We start from the raw sequence: 20,779 nt of genomic DNA on the forward strand, positions 1-20,779 counted from the left end.
TATGGTGATTGGCTGAAACTCTTTCCACACTGACTGCATGTGAATGGTTTCTCTCCAGTGTGGATCCTCATGTGTTGATTAAGGTATGATGATTGGCTGAAACTCTTCCCACACTGAGTACATGTGAATGGTTTCTCTCCAGTGTGAATCCTCATGTGTTGATTAAGGTTTGCTGAGTTGCTGAAACTCTTCCCACACTGGGTGCATGTGAATGGTTTCTCTCCAGTGTGGATCCTCATGTGTTGATTAAGGTTTGCTGAGTAGCTGAAACTCTTCCCACACTGGGTGCATGTGAATGGTTTCTCTCCAGTGTGGATCCTCATGTGTTGATTAAGGTGTGATGATTGGTTGAAATTCTTCCCACACTGAGTGCATGTGAATAGTTTCTCCCTATTGTGGACCCTCATGTGGATCTTTAGTTTGCTTTTGTTTGCCAAACTCTTCCCACACTGATTGCAGGTAAAACAACGCTTGTCTCTCATTTTTAAAATATCATCAGTCTCTAAATGAGTTTTGTCTTCAATTTTGACATGATGTTCCTCCTCTTTACTCCTCTCATACTCTTTAAATAGGTCTGAAATAATAATAAATAAAAAAGTTCAGCTTTTAGTAAATCATTAAAACTCTCAGTGAAAAGGAAGTGAAAACTTTAATTTTGATGCACATTAAATGTAAAAACAGCAGATAATATTTAGATTGATCTTGTCATATTAACCTCCTAGTGTCCATTACACACAAACACATTTAAGCAGATACTTATATGATTAATCCCAGAGCATTTTGGTCATACTGATGAGACATAAATTTGAAAGCTGTAAATGGCCAGTTTCTATTTGTAATATTCGTCATCACACAAAACAACATGTTTTTGTAAAACTTGTAAAGCAGATAGGGAATGCTTTTTCATTCTGTGCCTGACTGGTAAACCTGTCAAAAAAAAAAGCAGCTGAATCTCTGAGAATATTTGCCCCACAGACATGAGACATATCTGCATAACATCTGCATAAAGCCTTAAACCTGCACCTTTAGATGACAAATGTTCTCTGGTTTAGTAATCTGCATGTAACGAATGCAATGCAGAATACTAACACTTAACTGTTTCAGATCATCAAACAAATGTAAATATTAGACAAAGATAACATAACTAAATGCATTGTGCAGTTTTTAAATAAAGAATTTTATTCTTAAAAGGAGGACAAAACACTGAACTACACAGACTTGTGTGAAAATGTTTTTCCCCATTAAACATAACTTTATTTATCACACCGGGTTCAAGTTCTCTAGCCACACCCAGACCTGATAACTACCACACGTTCTCAATCAAGAAATTACCTAAATAGGACCTGTCTGAAGTAGACCAAAAGAGCCTCAAAAGCTAGACATCATGCCAAAATTTAAAGACATGTAAACACAAATGAGAAAGAAAATTCTTGTGTCATAAGTTAAAAAAAAACAAAAAACAAAAAAAAACTGAATCAAATGCAGAAAAACAACAAGGGTTTATTAAGGAGTGAGAACCGGAAAAAGCAAAAATCAAAGTAAAAACCCGGTCGGGTGAGCGCTGATAAAGTTTCATGGGAAAAAACAACCAGACACTCACTCACTAGCGGTCCTGGACACAAATACAGGGTGAGTAACAAAATAATATGCACACAAATTATCGATAACATACTGACAAACATGAAGGGAATGATGTGGTATAAACAGGAAAAAAGGGAAACGAGAGCTTCTGTGACTGCAAATAAAAGCAGATGACATGAGATAATCTGTAACCCAGAACAGGAGAAGAGAGCAAAAGCGTGAGGTACGGTGACAGTACCCCCTCTCTCAAGAACGGCCCCTTGCATTCCCTTAAGACTCACTATGGAACTAATGAAACTGATCAATGAGAGAGCGGTCCAGAATATCCAGAGCCGGAATCCAACATCTTTCCTGTGGACCATAACCTTTCCAGTCTACCCGATACTGATAACCTCTCTACCTCTCCTCCTCACATGCAGGGGCCAGTGCACTGTGTATGTGAGTGCACCCTCAACCAGTCTGGGAGGCAGAGGAGCAGAGGTTATGGGGTGCAGTGGGGAGAGAAGCATGGGTTTGATCTTAGACACCTTAAAAAAAAGACTGGATGAATGTTTTTAAACTTAGACTTAATTTGAGTTGAACCAACACTAGACTGAGCACCTTGATAATGGGAAATGGTCCAATGAAGTTGGGTCCCAATTTATGTGAGGGAAGTCTGAGAGGAATGTCTTTAGAAGACATGGCTAAAGCCATAAAGAATCCGATTCCATGGACCGAAGAATGTGAGAAGGCTTTCACAGATACAGTACATGTCCCTGTCGAAGGTCTGTAATGTTAAGCTAATTATTCATTAAAGGCCAAGCCATTCTCATACGTGACGTACTGTTCTTTGTGAGACTGAAATGTTGTTAATAGCTGTGTTTCCATCCAAAAATAAGAACTAAATTTATTTGCAAAACTGGAATATTGCATGAAAAATACACAAATAAATCAGCATTTCCATCCAATGAATCAAAGAGAACAAAATCGTCACTTCCTGATTAACTGGTTCCAAGTATCAACAGTAAAAACAGAATTTATTACGGTAGAAGAAGTTACATGAATCTTTTGCTTATTTAATAAATGACTTTCCCCTCAGAGGACAATGAACATGTGGTGGCGTTTGAAGCCATGAGATGCAGAGAACAGACTGTAGGAACTCATCGGCATTTTTCAGTGGTCAACACAAGTTGAATCTGAAATCTTGGGCATCTCCAATGGTCTCATTCATTGAACTAGCTTGAGGGCTTATACCATCAGGATAACAAAGCGCCAATTGATTTCGGGCTCCTCTGACCAGTACTTCTATGCAGATGTTCTGGCACCCTTCGGCTAACTAGCCAATGATTAATTAAATCAGTTAAATTAAAAAACAATGGCCCTTACAGGATCTTAAGCAGAAACCATTTCACGAGACTTTTAATTGACTCCTGGTCATGTGCTCGCCTTGGGCACATCCTGCTAGAAGCACAATTTCGTAGAGACAAAGAGATTACTAGAAACATTAATGTATATGAATAAAAGACAATCTCTTAAAATGTTAGAACTAAGGCAGATGTATCTTTGAATAATATGCCATAATGTTCCTCATATGCTGTTTATTCCAATCAACTAGGTTAATCAATGTGTTGTTTTAACCCTTATAACAGAGTAAAATAATCTGTATGTGTCTGAAATGTATGATGTCTGGTATTGAACGAAAGCTAGTGACATTTGCAATACGTTGGTGTAAATGAAAAACTAGTAGTACAAACAGTATTCATCTTGTAACGTTTGATGTAAGATAGTTTCAATCTTGCAAGAGTTCTACCACGTGAAATCTACATGCAGTCTGTTAATTATTGACCTTTCCTACGTCAGTACGGGGTGTGTCCCGCCCTTCATGGCAACTGCTCATTGGCAGACAGTGCCATGGGGACGAACCAGACCAGATCACTTAAAAACACCCTGCAACAAAGAAACTTTGCTTTTTGCATCAGCTAGCTTGCGCATGCTTTTGCTCTCTGCCCCCTTTCGCCTGCCCGGACACCGCGCCGCCACGCGATTGGGTCACCACGAACTTCCACGCAAACCTCTTAAGTTTCGGGACTCAAAACCGCAAAACCGACTCTCAGCAGTTCGTCACCTAGGTAACCCAGGACAACAGCCATTCACGAGCGTGTGAATCCCAAAGACGTCATCGAAGCGAGAAACCACCCAATCAGGAGCACCGTGTTTCCCCAAGGCCAGCCGGCGAGGGAGATTCGACTTCAGCAAAAAGGGCGCAAGTAACAAACTAATGTTGTCTCTTGCTGATCTTGTGCAGATTGATCTTAAGCAGTTAAAGATAAGCCATATCTCTGCTTTTGTGGTTTCTCAGGTGTTATTCTAAGATCTTGCAAAAGTATTAGAATTAATTTGGGACGTTGTCAACTCATATTGCATCCTCTGAACTACCTCTGTGTGTATGTGTGAATGTGTGTGTGCGTTTGTTTGTTGTTTGCTTATTACGTAGTTAGTTTCATGTATCGTAGTGTAGCTCAATAAATCTTTGTACTCATTTTGTAAGAACTGTGTTCTTGTTTGTGTGCTTCTAAGTCATTGCCTCGAGCTGTAGATCTTGTTACCTTGCTAAAGATCATCCAATACTGTGTTATGTTATTATCGTTGGCCACGTAAATAATATTAACAAGATTGGTAAGATACGATGTCTTCTATTTGCGGGACAAATGGTAGATAAAGTGTGAATCTTTTAATCTGATTCAATCTGACTCAATTGAGTCAAATCAATGATTCGAACCTTCAGGATCCGATTCATTGAAATGAGCTAATAAACCCCTGATCGATATTAAAACGTAGGTTGATCCCCTACTCTTGACACACTCCAGACGCTCTGGAGATCATTAATAATATAATAACATGAATACTGAAATGGTTCAGGTGTTTTAGAATGACCAAAACAACATTTTAGATGTTCTGCAGTGTGCTCAGCCTGCTGGTTTGTGCATTCACACACATTTGTATCATCATATAATCTCTTATAACCAACCCTTTTTAATGCACAAACTGGAATTTGTTCAGTAAAGGTGCTTGCGTAGTTTACGTAAGTTTATCTTTTCTTATAAAATAAAAAGTTTATCCTACTCAGTTATGCGCATGTTTTTATGCCAATATTTCAAAAGTTATGTGCATCATGACATTTCCATCAACCAATTTTTTTATGCTCATAGCCCATCCAAAATGCACTTAAAAATACGTGGCTGGAAACGTAAGGCTAAGCGAGAAAAAGGAAAGAAGACTGACAAAAACTCACGAGTTTAGAGAATAAAACCTGCTACTGACCAGGTAGGTTCACAGAGTAAGTTACCACGGTAACTGACTCGCAGTTAAAGTTAGATCTCTTTCAGAAACTGGCTTACCCTGCTTTCTCAAGTTTGACAAACCTGCCATTTTGAAATGATAACCCAGACTTTCTCTCATTTCAGGATTAAAATACTCTGAGTTTTTACTTGACCTCCATTCTGAAACAGGGCCCTGAACTCATATGCTATTGTTTTAGAACTTCAATTGCCTATTGGAGAAATGACCAGGATTAATAAACTTGCTCCACAAACAAATGTGTTCATGACTATACATACAAAAAACAATAAAATAAGAAAATATGACTTTGCAACATCAAGCAGCGTTAGGCATGGGCCAGTATAAGATTCTGACGGTATGATAAGCTTGAATAAAAATATCATGGTTTAACTGTACTTTTTCCCTTTGAACAAAATATTTTCATTGGAGAAACTTTTACAATATCTTGGAGCAGTAAACATGTCTGGCAAAATCATTCAAATGAATAATTGACAACTGCTGTCTTCATTTGTTTTAAAAATACAGATTTATTTACAATTTAAAACCTCATAATTTGGATACATTTTCTCCTGGAGATACTGTTGTCCTAAAAAACTTAAAATAAAACATTTTTTAAAAGTATATACCGTAGGAACAATACAGCAGAAAATATTGGCGGTTTTAAAACCTTGACTTTTCTCAAACCGAGGTATACCTTGTAAACTGTCCCTTGCCTAAGCAGCATGACACGGTTTTTAGGATCTAAAAATTCATCCTTTAAAAAAAAAGTCTCAAGCAAAAAGATTTCAATGGCGGCGCCTGCTGGTACGTGAAGAATTTGGTCAATACTGACAAACTTTACGCTCAAATGTTTGCATATCATCAGCATGCTGTAATCCATTTCTTAAACAGCAAAAGTCATTTTTAGACTAGTTTGGCCAGTTGTAGTCAGTGCAATGCTAAACGTTATTGTTCCACTATAATGTGTTTGTTTTGTCTCATGTCATTCCACAGCAACATCATATAGTTTAGAATACTGTGCAATGTTTTATAATAATTAATTATTTTAGTGTCCATTTTATTCAGCATATTTAATATTTGGGGCATCCACGTTTTCTGACATACTTTAAACCAGAGTTTCTGCAGGTTTCACCAAATTAAATTTAAGACATTAAGACATTTTTAAGACCATTATGAATGAAATTTTAGACTCATAAAGGGCTAAAGATTTTTTCAAATGGCCCAGATAGAAAGGATTTTATTTTCCCTATCAAAAAATAAATAATAATAATTTTATACATTTAATTATACAATAATAAATGAATAATAAAAACATTTAATATTTTAGATATTTCTTAGCAAAAGATCTTAAATATTGTGTAAAAACAAGCAAGCTCTACTTCACTTTTTTCCAACATAAATTTTCTTTAAAAAAAAAAACTAAAAAACAATTAACAAGTGCATTAAAAGTTTTTAAAAAATTAAAAAAAAAATATGCACAACAGTCTGTCCTCAGCAGTAAATACATGGAGCACGTTTAAACATATGTTATTGTAAGGAAAACAATTAAAGCATTATGATAAATAGAGTTAAAATGACCTTTTTGAATAAAAAGTTTACTGTTTTATCGAGATGGATTGTTGGTGATTGTATGGGGTTTGACCAGATTGAGCAGCAAAACATGAACAAAGGAAAATAAAGACTTGTTTAAAAAAGATTTAAGACCTACAATACAACACTTCAGTAAATTTAAGACTTTAAGGCCTAAAATTTTGATTTTGTAATTTACAACCCCGCATAAACCCTGTTTAAACACAATAGCCCTGGTAATTAGTTTTTATAACATTAATTTAGTTCTAACTCAGAGAGAGAGAGAGAGAGAGAGAGAGAGAGAGAGAGAGAGAGTTTTAATTTTATTGCCATTTCAGCGTCTATGGCTATGTCATGGCAAAAGGAAAATAGATCAAGTAAAAATATTCTAACAATTAAAAGTCATCAACAGCAATAAATAATGTACAAGGTAAAACATATAAATAATAATAATAATGATAATATATAAGATAAAAATCTAAAACAGTTTTTTAGGATTTCCTTTTGATAAAAATTCTCCAACTTTAGATGGATTCACGTTTAAAAATATTTCCTTTAAAGTCTCTCCAGATAAATATTGTTGTCTGATAACATTAAAAATGGGGCATTCCACAAGAATATGTTTAACTGTTTGGTTTCTGTTGCAATAAAGGCATTTTGGTGGTTCTTCTCCTTTGAGTAAATGTTCATGTGTGAGTCTCGTGTGTTCTAACTCAGATAAAATCTGTAAGAATTAGTAACAACTACTAGAAACAAGTTTAAACCCATAAAAAAGTTGAGGGGAAAAAGGGAATTGTGATCAACGTGACACATGCAAATGGAAATTACAAAGCCAACACTATCACCGTAATAGCAGATATCTTCTATGAGAATACTGTAGGTCAAATATCGTCAGCTCAGTTAAACTTTAATTTATTATTTTTAATTAATTTTATATAGCGCCTGTGCTCTCAAGAACTCTTTACAAACAGTAGAACAAGAAAAGCAATAACCTTAAGAAGGTAGAGAAAATGGGAGACTAATAATACATAAAATAATGACAAAAGACATGAGAACAAGTAACAAAAGAAACTTGTTACTATCTTTCAATAAGTGCTTATGTGCATTTAGGAGAACTAGGCAGCACACTCAGGGCTGCAAGATGGATTTAATTTAGTATTCTTATTATTAAAATATATCTGAATGAGGATCAAATGACTGAGTTGGTGTTTGAGAATGAAAACCAACCTGTTTGTTCCTGCAGATCTTCCTGTTTGACTGTGAATGTTTCTTCAATCTTCACATCTTCACTCTCCTCTTTAATAAACGCCATCTTTATAACAGTGTGGAGATCAGTCGCTTCAGCAGGAGTTTTTCTCTGTGTTCGGACACTTCCTGTTTAAAATGAATAAAACAATAAACAGAAACAAAAATAACTTATCTTCAACACTTGCTGCAACAGTTTCTTTATATGAGAGTAATTAAAAAGAAATCAAGTAAAAGAGTGAGTCCGAGCAAGAAACAATGAGCTGATTAAAAGTAGTACTCCGTTTATTATATATAGTGATGTATACTTAGAATGGAGTGATATTACGCTATTGAATCAAGTAAACCTTCATCCTTAAGACACTTATTACACACTTTTCTGTTGCTTTATTCAAACAATATAGGTAATATAAACCATAAAGTTAGTTTTATATTTACACACTCGTTCATTTAGAAGTCTCTATATTATTTACCATGTTACTTTGAATATTCGATGCAAGTGTGAATTAAAAACAACATTAACACTGTTTATTTGACAGTGAACACTGTTGTACTTTGATAGTCATTTGCTGCTAATATGATTTCACTATTTAGAGTTTGCAAATAATACTTTTAGGAAATTATATTAAGTGGAAGTCGGAATGTGTGAATATAAAACCAACTTTACCTCTAACGTAGACTAACCATATTCCGTACACAACGATGCTCCGTACAGATGACCTTTTAACTTTAATCTCTGAATAAATACTTATGGGTCGTAGGCAAGCTATATATCTGTGTAATCTTTAATTCTCACTCTTTCAGCCCCAACCACAACAGAGACATTCCTACTATATGTTTCCGAGTAAAATCAGTAAGTTTGCTACGTCCACCTAATGCGCTTGAAAATAGAAAGTGGGCAAGCTTAAAGTGCGAGTGTCGCCTGGGAGGGGAGACATTTAAAGCCCCGACAATATGCTTTTGCATTTAATTTATGCATCACATGGTATACAGTCTTTATGAAGTGAATATTATGTTATCACAAATTGTTAAATAAATGATCTTTTGTTGAATAAATGCTTTGAAATGGGGATGTTTAAACATCAATTGTGGGTAAATACCGCATGTCACAACTCTCCGCCTGAGAGACAGGCTGCAAACGCTGTTTGGATCCTCCTTTTGCAGTAATGATGTTTATATTCATAAAAGGTCAGTCAAGTTAGCTTCAATGTGCATAATTTTTAATGTTTTAATAATTTAAATTGTCATGCTGTAATAAAATAAACATGATATAAAAAGTAAATGATTTTGAAGCTATTTCATTTAAAACTTTCATAAAAGGGTTATTTAATATATCATTAACTTCAAGTTAAACACAATAATGGTATATTCTGACATGAGATTTTAATAAAACTTCAAACAAAGCCCATTTTTGCCGAAAATTAAAGTTATGCGCCCTGTACGGAACACTATTTTAGTCGTGTACGGAACACCGTACCTATCATCTTCCGTACATATGCGAAGGCGGTACTTTTCCCATCTTTTCTCTAAAACTACTGGTCCAAAAGACATCAATCAAGATTTGGATTGTGCAATAGGTATTCCCCCAGAGTATGAACACACAATCATGCCTATCTGGCTTTCAATGACGGAGAAGTGGTCGTTTGAGTGCGCTGAATAGCGAAAAGTGTACAGAACATGATTAGTCTACGTTATGTAAAATAGTAACGTTGTATAAAGGGTTAAAATAATATTGTCAACAGCAGGTACATACGGAACCCCGGAAGGGACGTAGTGGGGGAGAAAAAAATTGGCTGGGTGAAAAAAAAAAATGGGTGAAAGAAAAAAATGGGTGGGAGGAAAATATATATTTCTAAGTTTTTGCGTTCTCTCGCAAAGTTTTGCGTTCCCTCGCAAAGATGTTTTGCGTTATCTCGCAAAGATGTTTTGCGTTATCTCGCAAAGATGTTTTGCGTTCCCTCGCAAAGATGTTTTGCGTTATCTCGCAAAGATGTTTTGCGTTCCCTCGCAAAGATATTTTGCGTTCCCTCGCAAAGATGTTTTGCGTTCTCTCGCAAAACTGTTTCTCCACAAACACATCCTGTTCACTTCACTCACGTAAACCCGTTTTTGCTGAAATTCTTCCATATTTTACCATTCTATCCCACTTTCTTTACATTACTGTGCGCTGATTGTCGCCTTTCACTTTGCAACCTTTGAACCAGTGAATGCATGTATAAGCGCTGACTGACAGACGCGCTCCATACAATAAAAACTGATCCCAGATCAGCGTCTGTACGCGCCATTTAAAGGGACACTTCTGTTATCAAACAAGTGCGCAGCAAATGAATCTCATGTTTTGTTTAGTTTGATAACAGAGGTGTCTCTGTAAGAATGCACAGATCTATAAGCAGTCCATTACTTTAGAAACTGTTTGTACTCATTTAAGAGAAATATAAGCTGTTAAAAATAAAACATGCAGGACGGAGATGTTTCATATTATTCAGTGTATTTGTCTGTTTAAACATACACCCGCTCTTCTGTAAATGGCGTGTACAGACACTGATCTGGGATCAGTTTATTGTACGAAGCGCGTCTGTCAGTCAGCGCTTATACATGCATTCACTGGTTCATAGGTAGCATACGCACAGTAATGTAAAGAAAGTGGGGTAGAATGGTAAAATACGGGAGAATTTCGGCAAAAACGGGAGGGTTTACGTGAGTGCAGTGAACAGGAAGTGTTTGTGGAGAAACAGTTTTGCGAGAGAACGCAAAACATCTTTGCGAGATAACGCAAAACATCTTTGCGAGGGAACGCAAAACATCTTTGCGAGATAACGCAAAACATCTTTGCGAGGGAACGCAAAACATCTTTGCGAGGGAACGCAAAACATCTTTGCGAGGGAACGCAAAACATCTTTGCGAGGGAACGCAAAACTTTGCGAGAGAACGCAAAAAACTTAGAAATATATATTTTCCTCCCACCCATTTTTTTTCTTTCACCCATTATTTTTTTTTCACCCACCCATTTTTTTTCTCCCCCACTACGTCCCTTCCGGGGTTCCGTAGGTACATAATTTAGCATCGGATGAAAAAACCCTAAACTGTAATCAATCGGTTTATATAAGAATAAAAGCTTGAAAACAAACCTTTCTCCTGTTGAAATAAAGCGCAAAAGCGGCGCCGCCTTAGGACGTCACAGCACCCCGCCAAAATAAAAGTCATTTTGTTCAGCTTTTTTTTTTGCTACTGTCATGAGTCATGACTTATTGATAAACTTCTCCCTCGTTTTCACTTTACACTATATCAGCTCTCTCTCACACACACAGACATATTTAGTATTTGAAGCTGATCAAAACGTTTTAAAGATAATTTTGAAAAACGTTTTTAATTCACTTTATGACGACTTGCATGTCTAGAACACATTACTAAATCTCATCCTTGTGATTAGGGTCTTTCCTATTTCTACAACTTCCTGAGTTTTTTATATATAAATTGTTGTCTCTAGTGTCTGTTTCTTGTCATTCTTTATCTTCTGGAATCATATTTAACTTTACCTTAAAGAAGCATTAAAGGGGTAGTTCACAAAAATTACAATTCTGTCATTTACTCATCTCTACCAGTTCCAAACCTGTTTGAGTTTCTTCTGCTGAATGCAAATGAAGATATACTGAAGAATACATGGGGCAAAAATGTCTTCACCCAAGTAATCAACATTTTGTTTTAGTTCCTGCCTGACTGCTTGAGTCCATAAAGTGATTATTTTCAATTTACACACCGGTTTCTCTTTTCTTTCAGATTTGACCTCATAAGGCCAAACAGAATCTTGACCTTTTTTGCTATTTCTTCTGAGAATTTAGTATAAAAAATAAATAAATAAATAAAAACTGCGGATTTATGTGGTTTTATTTTGGGAGTATCTTAATTAAAAGCTTTTTACAATGCAAATCTATCTAGATCCACTTGTTTGGTAAACAAAGCAAGTCTCTTCTATAATATCTCTACTAAAAGACAGAAAATATTACTTTACACACTGTATTGTAGAGAAATTAAATAAACATTTTCATATTAGTTATTAATATTACTGAAATTAATTTAAAAAACTGAAAAAATAAATAAATGTACACACATTTATACAAGTAAATAAATAGACTCAATGATGGGCTAAAATTCTGCGGATTTCTGTGCACACAGATTTCATGTGGGCCTACTTATAACCTTCTGGTGTTTCTATAAAAAATGTCACATTCTATTGGTGCATATAAATATGCTGCTTTTACATCCATCAGGTGAGCAATCAGGGGCAATGCGGTGGCCCATGGATAGCATGTTCGCCTCACAGCAAGAAGGTCACTGGTTTGAGCCTCGGCTGGGTCGGTTGGCATTTCTGTGTGGAGTTTGCATGTCCTCAATGTGTTCGCATGTGTTTGCTCCGGTTTCCCCAAGTCCAAAGACATGTGGTATAGGTGAATTGGGTAAAAGCTCAAATTGACTCTAGTGTGAGTGTGTTTGTGTGTGTGAGTGGATGTTTCCCAGGGATGGGTTGCAGCTGGAAGGGCCTTTGCTGTGTAAAACATGTCCTGGCTAAGTTGGCGGCTCATTCCGCTGTGGTGACCCCACATTAATAGAGACTAAGCCGAAAAGAAAATGAATGAATGGTGAACAATCAGATTTTTTTGCACAGCTTTTGCATGAACACTCTTATACTAGTCATGTTAGCAGTTGGAGAAAAAAATCTTGTCATAGTTCACACCTTTTTGCTGGCTGTACCATTTGGCAAAATACCATGTTTTGTATTCGTCAGACCATCACTTTCTCTCTCAATTGTAAAAAAACAATTTACCCCCTTTTTCTTTGCCTTTAGTTAGGTTGGTAAGAGTAAAGGTTACAATTTCTTTTAACGATTGCATGTCTTCATTCATAGCTTTAACCCATGTGAGCGACAGTTCATGTGTTCATATAAACTGTGTCGCTCACATGCTGCAGAGAAGTGTCACAGTGAGTCTTGCTGACAGCGGCTTGGTAAATGCATTGGTCAAGGCTCGCAAAGTTGTCATTTTAATTATAATTATATTACAAATAAATAAAAGTATTATTATTATTATAAAACTACTATTAATATGCAAATATTATTTTAAATAAATAACAGAAATCAATCAACAAAATAAGATCTTATAAAAATATTTTGCATGAATTTTAATTTCACGAGTTTCATGAGAATTCCTGAGAACACAAAATAATAATGTATAGAATTATCCCAATAAACAACAATTGTTAATGTTATTCCTAAAAACATCATAGCATTGATCAGAGGTATTCTTTTACACTATTCTGTAATGTTTTCTCTTTCATCTCTGTTTTTGGTCACTTTATGTTTTAGAGATCCAAAATGTAGTAAGTTTTTAAGGAATATTCTTATCTAAATGCTTAATCCTGATCAGCTCAGACCTAATTTCATTTTTAAAGATTTTTATTCACAGGAATTAGAAAAAATAAGAACAAGTTACATTTCTTATTCAATTCTGCCCAGAATAAAGAGCTTCAGTTTAAAATGATTAATGTGTATCCATCAAAATAATGTCTGAGATTAATATTTGATATTGAGGGTAACTTTTGTCAATTTTGTGAAAGTCATATTGAAAATACTGAGCATATTTTCTACAATTGCATATCATGTACATGACAGAATGTCTCATGTCAATATCCATGTAAACCCCTTTTTTTACTAGTTAAATTTGGTAAAACTAAAGAAAAATTGTACACAGCATTACCTGGTTAATAACCTTTCTAGATTTATAAATTTGTTCATTCATAAATGAAGTACTTCAGTAGTCTGTTGAGTACTGGAATTACAACAAATTACTCATGTTCTCATTCACAATAGTGACACTGGGTTTCCCATACAACACTTTATTTTTAGTAAAGTGGGAGTTTTCACATGAACATATATTTAAAGGCAACCAGTCGTGTACAGAAAGTTTAATTGTCTTCATGAAGAAAACTTGTTTCTTTTCTCAAATCAGTCCATCAAAATAAACTTGCAGTGTTCTGAAACCAGTTTTCATTTGTGACCCACAACACATCAAGATTTGATCAAGTCAAAATCTCATAATCTGACACAAATCTGATCTGTCGTAACAGGCAAATGGCATTGTGTAGTCTGAACAGGGCTTTAGGGAGTCTGCATCAGTTGCTCACAGACATTGCCTTATGGCAAGTTTACACCGCACAAGTTTAGGCGGACTTTCATTCGCCAACAAGTTTAGTGAAACTGCAGACAAAAGCCCAAAACTTGAGGCAAATGGTGTTTGTTCACACGAGTGAAATCCGACAATGTGAATGATCGAAAACACAATCTAAAGCTGGATTTATACTTTCACCTGGCACCACATCCACCGCATTCGTCGTTGTGATATTCTTTAAAACGACAGGGGGCGGTCAAAAGAATCTGACCGTAAAGTCAGATGGATAAACAGAGAAGTACAAAATTTCCGGAACTACGTCATATAATTATCATCATTCAAGATTTTTAAGCTAATTACTTTTATTGTTTTTATAAGTTATTTTAAATATTAAAAGCATTTTTAGAACCATTCAAGATTTTTTAAATCAAACTTTGATGCATCACTTTCTTTTGTTCATATTTCAGACAGTTTTACCTATTGAAGTTTATTAAAATATTAATGACAAGAGAACATGGGCTGCTCTACAAATATATTTTATTATGGCAAAAATAAAAGCAAAAAAGTACACTGACTAAAAAATACATGTTTTGTTTTAGATTTAGCCCACTCCACAATTCACACATTATTGTCTGGCTAGTTTCTGTCCTATACTTATGCTAAAAAGGGAATAATGGTCCAACACTTCTGACCATGATCACCAATAAAGCCTAGAAAAACATGGCATCAGTGTATTGTAAGCCAATAGGGTCAAATATTCCTTTCCAGTTATCAAAAAAATAATTTGTTCCTTAATTATAGTTTTGATATCAAATTGTTTTAAATTCAAAATTGTAACGTATAAATCAGTGTAAAACCTACGACTAATGGAAAAACATATTCTGTAATCAGGGCTGGAGTGGGACTCTTTTTCAGCCCTGGAGTTTCAAGCCTCAGACCGGCCCACCTCAGTTCACCACTGACTATATTAAAATAAGGTTATTTCCAATTCAGTTTCTAATTACACTATCACGTCTTTTTTTGAGAAAACAGCTGTTTTAGAACTTCAAATGTTCAACAACCCTTACAGTATTATGTCTTAACAATAAAAATGAAAAAAAAAAATTGTTACTCAGACAAGGACCAAACCCAGGTTGGCCATGTCTTTATCTAACCGTACTAACCACTGTACCACGACAGCTGTACGGTGAATGGTGACTTATCTAGTTATATCATCATTAACCTGCAGGCTGCATCCTGCTCACGAGGCTACGAGAAAATAGATAAAAAGAGCAGAGCTGCGGTAAAATAATAAGAAGGCTGTGGTCAAGTAAATAAATAAATTATTTTTAAAAAGTGTGACTGCTGAGAGCAACAGATTCTGGAGCTAGGGACACCGGCCCTCGCGGCCAAAAAAAGGATCGGCCCACCGGGAATTCTCCCGGTCCTCCCGATTAGCCAATCCGGGCCTGTCTGTAATTATGTACCTGGGTCTCCACTTTTGCCATGGCCTATTTGACTTTTAAAGAACATCCCTCAGGTTTTTACAAACTTTTAACAAAAACTGTCCTCTTTCCCATGGCTGGTGCAATTTCTAGCCAAGAATTATTGGTCATCTGGTGATCTCTATGATCATGGATCATAAGGATGTCTGTGCAGGCGTACGTTTCAGGCAAAGTCTCAAATGCGGCACCATTGCGTACTGTTTGCTGATAAAGATGTCTTCAGATGCTCAAAGTGATTCATATTCAACTCAAATCATAATCTGGCGCTGCGCGCACTGTTTGCTTGAGTCCCAAAAAAAACAAAACATACACTCCGCCGGCCGAAATTATGTCGCGTTTACCCAAAGCAAACCTCTGCAAACTCCGCGATGACATCACATTTGCTGCATGCACTCAAGCAAACAAGCGGACGCATCAATTATAAACCAGGCTTGAGCGTGTAGGACAGTGTTCCCTGCATCTCCCTTAACACTTTCTCCTCCCTAATCTTTCTAATTCTATATTCAGAGCCGAAAATTAGTTTGAAGTGTGCAATTTGCACAAAATAAAATAATCAGTTCATAATAACTTGAAACACATATAAAGGTATTTAGCTTTTTATGCAGCCCTGTAGAAACTCTCACAACCTGGTACATCCTCACCCCTCTTCAGTTATTGAGTTTAAATCTTCAGGCGTTCCAAGGGTTTCATTATCAGTAACTTGATATGTATTCAAGAGTTCACACTTGTTTGACATGCTGTCCTGGGAGAGAGCCCCAAGCTCCGCTGGACAAGGCCTCATTTTTGCTCTCCATTGTGAAGCTTCAGGTGAGTGCTGAGACTTCTTTTACATTTAAAGCCCTTTCCACACTCACTGCATCTTAAACGATCCTCTCCTGAGTGAGTCTTCATGTGTTGCTTCATAGAGTCTTTGCGTGTGAAGGTCTTTCCACACCGATCACATGTGAACACTATGGTTCCAGTGTGACCATCCATGTGGTTGATGAGGCTAGCTTTGGTTGTGAAACTCTTTCCACACTGAGCACATGCAAACGGCTTCTCTCCAGTGTGACTTATCATGTGGTGTTTGAGTGAGCCTTTATATGGGAAACTTTTACCACACTCTGTGCATGTGTACGGTTTTTCTCCAGTGTGGATCCTCATGTGGATGTCAAGGTAGTGCTTTTGAGAAATACTTTTCCCACACTGTGTGCAGGTAAAAATTCTTTCTTCATTGTGAGTTCTCATGTGGATTTTAAGGGTGACATTTTGCTTAAAACTCTTTCCACACTGAGAGCAAGAGTAAGGCTTCTCCCCAGTGTGAATTCTCATGTGTACTGCCAAGTTTCCTGTTTTAGAGAAGCTTTTTCCACAATGTTGGCATGTGTACGGCCTCTCTCCAGTGTGAATTCTCATGTGGTTTTCAAAGCCTTGTATATAACCAAAACTCTTTCCACACTGTTTGCAGGTGTAAGGTTTTTCTTTAGTGTGAACTCTCATGTGAATATCAAGGTTTGACTTTTTACTGAAACTCTTTCTACACCGTGTACAGCTGTAATTACACATAGACTTGGATTTCCGAGGTCTTCCATGTGATGAAGTCTTTTCAGTCAGTGTGGGTTTTTCATCGGTCGTTATTACTTGGGGTTTCTCAAACTGCTGTTTCTCTTCCTTTACATTCAGTTGATGAGTCTCTTCTTTCAGCACCATCAGGTCTTTAAATGAAAAAAGTTAACTTTAGTATGAAGGCTCAAAGCGAGAAGCATGAAATGGATGTTTCACCCAAAAATGAAAATGACCAATTACCATTTACTCTTCATCTTGCAGTTTTAAACATTTCCTTTCTTCTAGAACACAAAGAAAACTAGAGTTTTTCACAATATCTTTTTTCTGTGTTCAGTTGAATCAAGAAACTCATAAAGGTTTAAAACCACACGAGGAAGAGTAAACGGTGAGGCTATTTTCATTTTGGCGTCAACTATCCCTTTACAGGGTTCCTATAATTAACCCTTTTTTTTTTAACAAAATGTAAAATAAGTCTTTAGTGTTCCCAGAATGTGTCTGAGGTTTCAGCTCAAAATCAGATCATATACCTTGCAGAATATTTAATTTTGGAGGTCAGAGGAAAACCAAGTTTTTTTTGTGCCTGTGGCTTTAAATGCAAATCATCAAATGCACTCGCTCTAGATTATTTGTGTTGTGTACCCTCATGTACATCTTCCACTCGATTAAAAACATTTGTGACTTGCTTGCAAGTACGCATAATTTACGCTTATATTAGTGAGGCTGCATTATTGTATTTAAATTATGCTATTACTTCCCAGTACTGGGTTGCAGCTGGAAGGGCATCCGCTGTATAAAACATATGCTAGATAAGTTGGTGGTTCAATCCGCTGTGGCAACTGCTGATAATTAAAGGTACTGGGCTGAAGGAAAATGAATGAACTTATGCAAATGCTTAATGCCTCGTTTGCTGTAAACTGAAGTGATGAGATGGCAAGATGACATACTTTGCTACTTGTTTTCTATCATTTGTACTTTTTCCTTTGTTTTCTTGCCTTTGTGCATGTCCTGAGGCTTTGCTGAAGACCTACGTGGTGACAATTTATATACCAGACAATATGCAGAAATGCCATCTAAAAAGGCATCTTTGGATATCTTTTCTGCTGGAGATACTGTTGTCCTAAAAAAAACTTAAAACAGAGAAAAAACCTTACATATACCATTTGGCGGTTTTATACATTAAAAGTGGTTATCGTTCCATGCCTAAACAGCATAACACTGTTTTTAGTAGGGCTGAAACAAAAAAAATCGATAAAAAACGATTTCTAAAAGCGTTGGCAACAAATTTCATAATCGATTCGTTGTGTCGCGCGACACAGACATTTGAATGTAAAAAAAAAACAAAAAAACTTCAGTACAGCCTGGAGTGGAGTGAACATGGTCTCTCTCTTTCTCTCGCGCACTGATAATGAGTTCAGCGCCTCAAAGACAGGGATGAGGAGGAAGGGAGATCAGGGTAAATCACTACAAATTCCTACTTATGTTTCGATTTGAAGTAAGGACCATGTTGTTATCCCTGGTGCTGGTGTTTTACTCATTATCCAGCGTGACAAGCATGACAAGTTAGTGTTAGCTCATCATATCATCACAATTATGCAGTGTTTTAACTGTCTAATGCTTATTTTATATTTTAGACATGCAAATACACACAAGTACTAGCCCTCTACTGCACGGTGTAACCATATGGCAACATGATACTTATGTTCATTTCCCTGCCACTATTTCTTTAAGACCAACATAATTTTTTTTGTTTGAAAGAGAATACCTTTGAGTAGCCAATGATGTGCTTTGGTTAAGTCACATGACATCCAGTGTTTTTCTGTAGCGCGATTTCTGACAGACTGGCATTTATTGTGAGTAGTTGCTAAATGCAAATGCAAACGTCAATAAAAACAAAGTATCAAATTATGTTAGATCCACAAAAAAATCACCTCCTCATGAAACATCACCTCCAGTAAGATATGATGACATTCACAACTCAATTTTTTTTTTTTATCAAATAATTTTTTTGTAAATCGATCAAATGTGTGTGTTGCCAAATGGCAACACAGTGCAATAGTGGAACATGCAATATTGCAATGGATTAGCTAGGCAGATAAGACATTCATATATGCAAATATGCATTGCGGCTCACTTTATTGTACAGGCTTACTGCACTTAAACTTTTTTAGGTTCGCCTCTCGAATTAGTAAGGTTATGAGTATATATTATTTAAAAAATTTCGCAAAGCCTGCCATGTAGCCTACAATAACAATAACAGCAAATTACAAAAAATAATAAGACAAGCCTACTTTGGCGTTGCAATAAAATAGTATTAATTATCAAGGAAATAATTTCAATATATAATTAAAATAGGAAAAAATAAAACAAAAACAAATGGTAACCTGTTTTTATAGCAGGGCCCAATGTTTTCTTATTTTTGTTCTGTTAACATTTATTAAAAACTAAACAATAAAAACACTACTAAGTGATAATAATAATAATAATAATTATTATTATTGTTATTATTATTATTATTATAAAGCCCTTGCTCTGAAACAATCATACAAACCAGGTGCTGCTCGGAAATGGCCATCTTTGCTCAGCATCAGGTGCACAGCAGCAAGAAACTTGGCAGTAAACTATGACCTTATTTTAATGACAAAATGTCTAAGAATACTACTAATTTACATTTTTATTTAATTTTTACATGTGCAATGAATGTAAGCCTGCTAACTGTGTGTGGTTCAAATGATAGAATATGTAAACTTTGTTTATATATAATTAAATAATAATAATTAAAAGCCTGCGTGTAAGGCTTTTATTTTGAGGGCGACGTCACAAGCTCAGATTTAGTTTAAATCTATACTGGGTTTACTCCCATCATATCTCCAGAATTATATTTGTAAAAAGCCTGTTCTTAACTATGGTCTTCGCCAGAGGTGTGGACTCGAGTCATGTGACTTGGACTCGAGTCAGACTCGAGTCATGAATTTGATGACTTTAGACTCGACTTGACAAAATATAAAAAGACTTGCAACTCGACTTGGACTTGAACATAAATGACTCGGACTTTGACTAGGACTTGCCCCTATTGACTTGTAAAGACTTGCTGCTCCCCATGAAAAGCCCAACGATAAAAAAGTATGTTGACATAGACCGCTCTCTCTCTCTCTCTCCGTTTATGTGTGCGTGTGTGTGACAGCATGCTCGCGCGCGTGTGTGTGAGCATGCGCGCTTTCGGCATGACGTCCAATCAAAGCACGGTAGATTGTTTTGATTCGACAGTATCCAACGTGACTACTATGAGGCGCGGGAGTGGACAAAAGTCAAGCGAACGCAGAGAGAATTTGAATTTGAACTTGAGATCGAGCCAATACTCGCTCTCTCTCTCTCTCTCTCTCTCTCTCACATACAACATACACCTCTCTCTCTCTCTCTCTCTCTCTCTCTCTCTCTCTCTCTCTCGTGCATTCAGTCTCTTTGCGTTCGCTTGACTTTTGTTTACGATGGCGTCTCATACCTTTAGTGATTTTGCTCTCACGGGATCCTGTTAAACTGACCCTTCGCTAAGCCACGCCCAAAAACCGCCACCCACCAATCGCGGCTTACCAATCGTAGCTACGGGCAGAGGCTCTGTCAAGCTTTCGAGCGAGGGAAACAAGCCAAATCGTTGCGCAATTGGATTGTGAAAATCTGACACCCGCTATCCTAAAAGTTTGGAATGGGTGGTGGGATTTTTTCCCTTTTCAAAACCAAAGCCCAAGAGGAGAAATGCCAGCGTGGATCAAGCTGTGTGAGGGGCGGTAAAGGAGTTAACAGCTAAGTTGGTTTTGTTTTCGATATTCACATTCAATGATAGGTGGCAATAACTCACACTCCTCTTATCCTAAACAGATC

The 20,779-nt window shown here is 36.4% G+C and overlaps 3 protein-coding genes across 3 annotated transcripts in view; all 3 read right to left on the minus strand.

Annotated features, from left to right (window-relative positions):
• The window catches only part of znf1040 (zinc finger protein 1040), a 175,470-nt gene extending 170,733 nt beyond the window's left edge, over positions 1–4,737 (minus strand). The window contains exon 1 of the mRNA XM_088650480.1: positions 4,589–4,737. The gene's annotated coding sequence lies outside the window, so the exon portion shown is untranslated. The remainder of the gene's footprint in view (positions 1–4,588) is intronic.
• LOC110439484 (uncharacterized) overlaps positions 1–20,779 on the minus strand; it is a 98,868-nt gene that overhangs the window by 59,683 nt on the left and 18,406 nt on the right. Inside the window, exon 3 of the mRNA XM_088650361.1 lies at positions 7,696–7,842. Within this exon, the coding sequence (XP_088506487.1) occupies positions 7,696–7,842 (147 nt within the window). The remainder of the gene's footprint in view (positions 1–7,695; positions 7,843–20,779) is intronic.
• On the minus strand, positions 13,587–17,048 carry LOC148682286 (uncharacterized). Its single transcript, XM_088650735.1, has 2 exons — positions 16,604–17,048; positions 13,587–16,519 (listed from the first exon to the last, which is right to left on the minus strand). Exons 1-2 carry the CDS (start codon positions 17,045–17,047, stop codon positions 16,136–16,138), a joined length of 828 nt encoding a protein of 275 aa, XP_088506861.1. The 5' UTR covers position 17,048; the 3' UTR covers positions 13,587–16,135.

The sequence above is a fragment of the Danio rerio genome, chromosome 4 (genome assembly GCF_052040795.2).
Source record: "Danio rerio strain M-AB ecotype USA chromosome 4, GRCz13ab, whole genome shotgun sequence".
Taxonomy (NCBI): domain Eukaryota; kingdom Metazoa; phylum Chordata; class Actinopteri; order Cypriniformes; family Danionidae; genus Danio; species Danio rerio.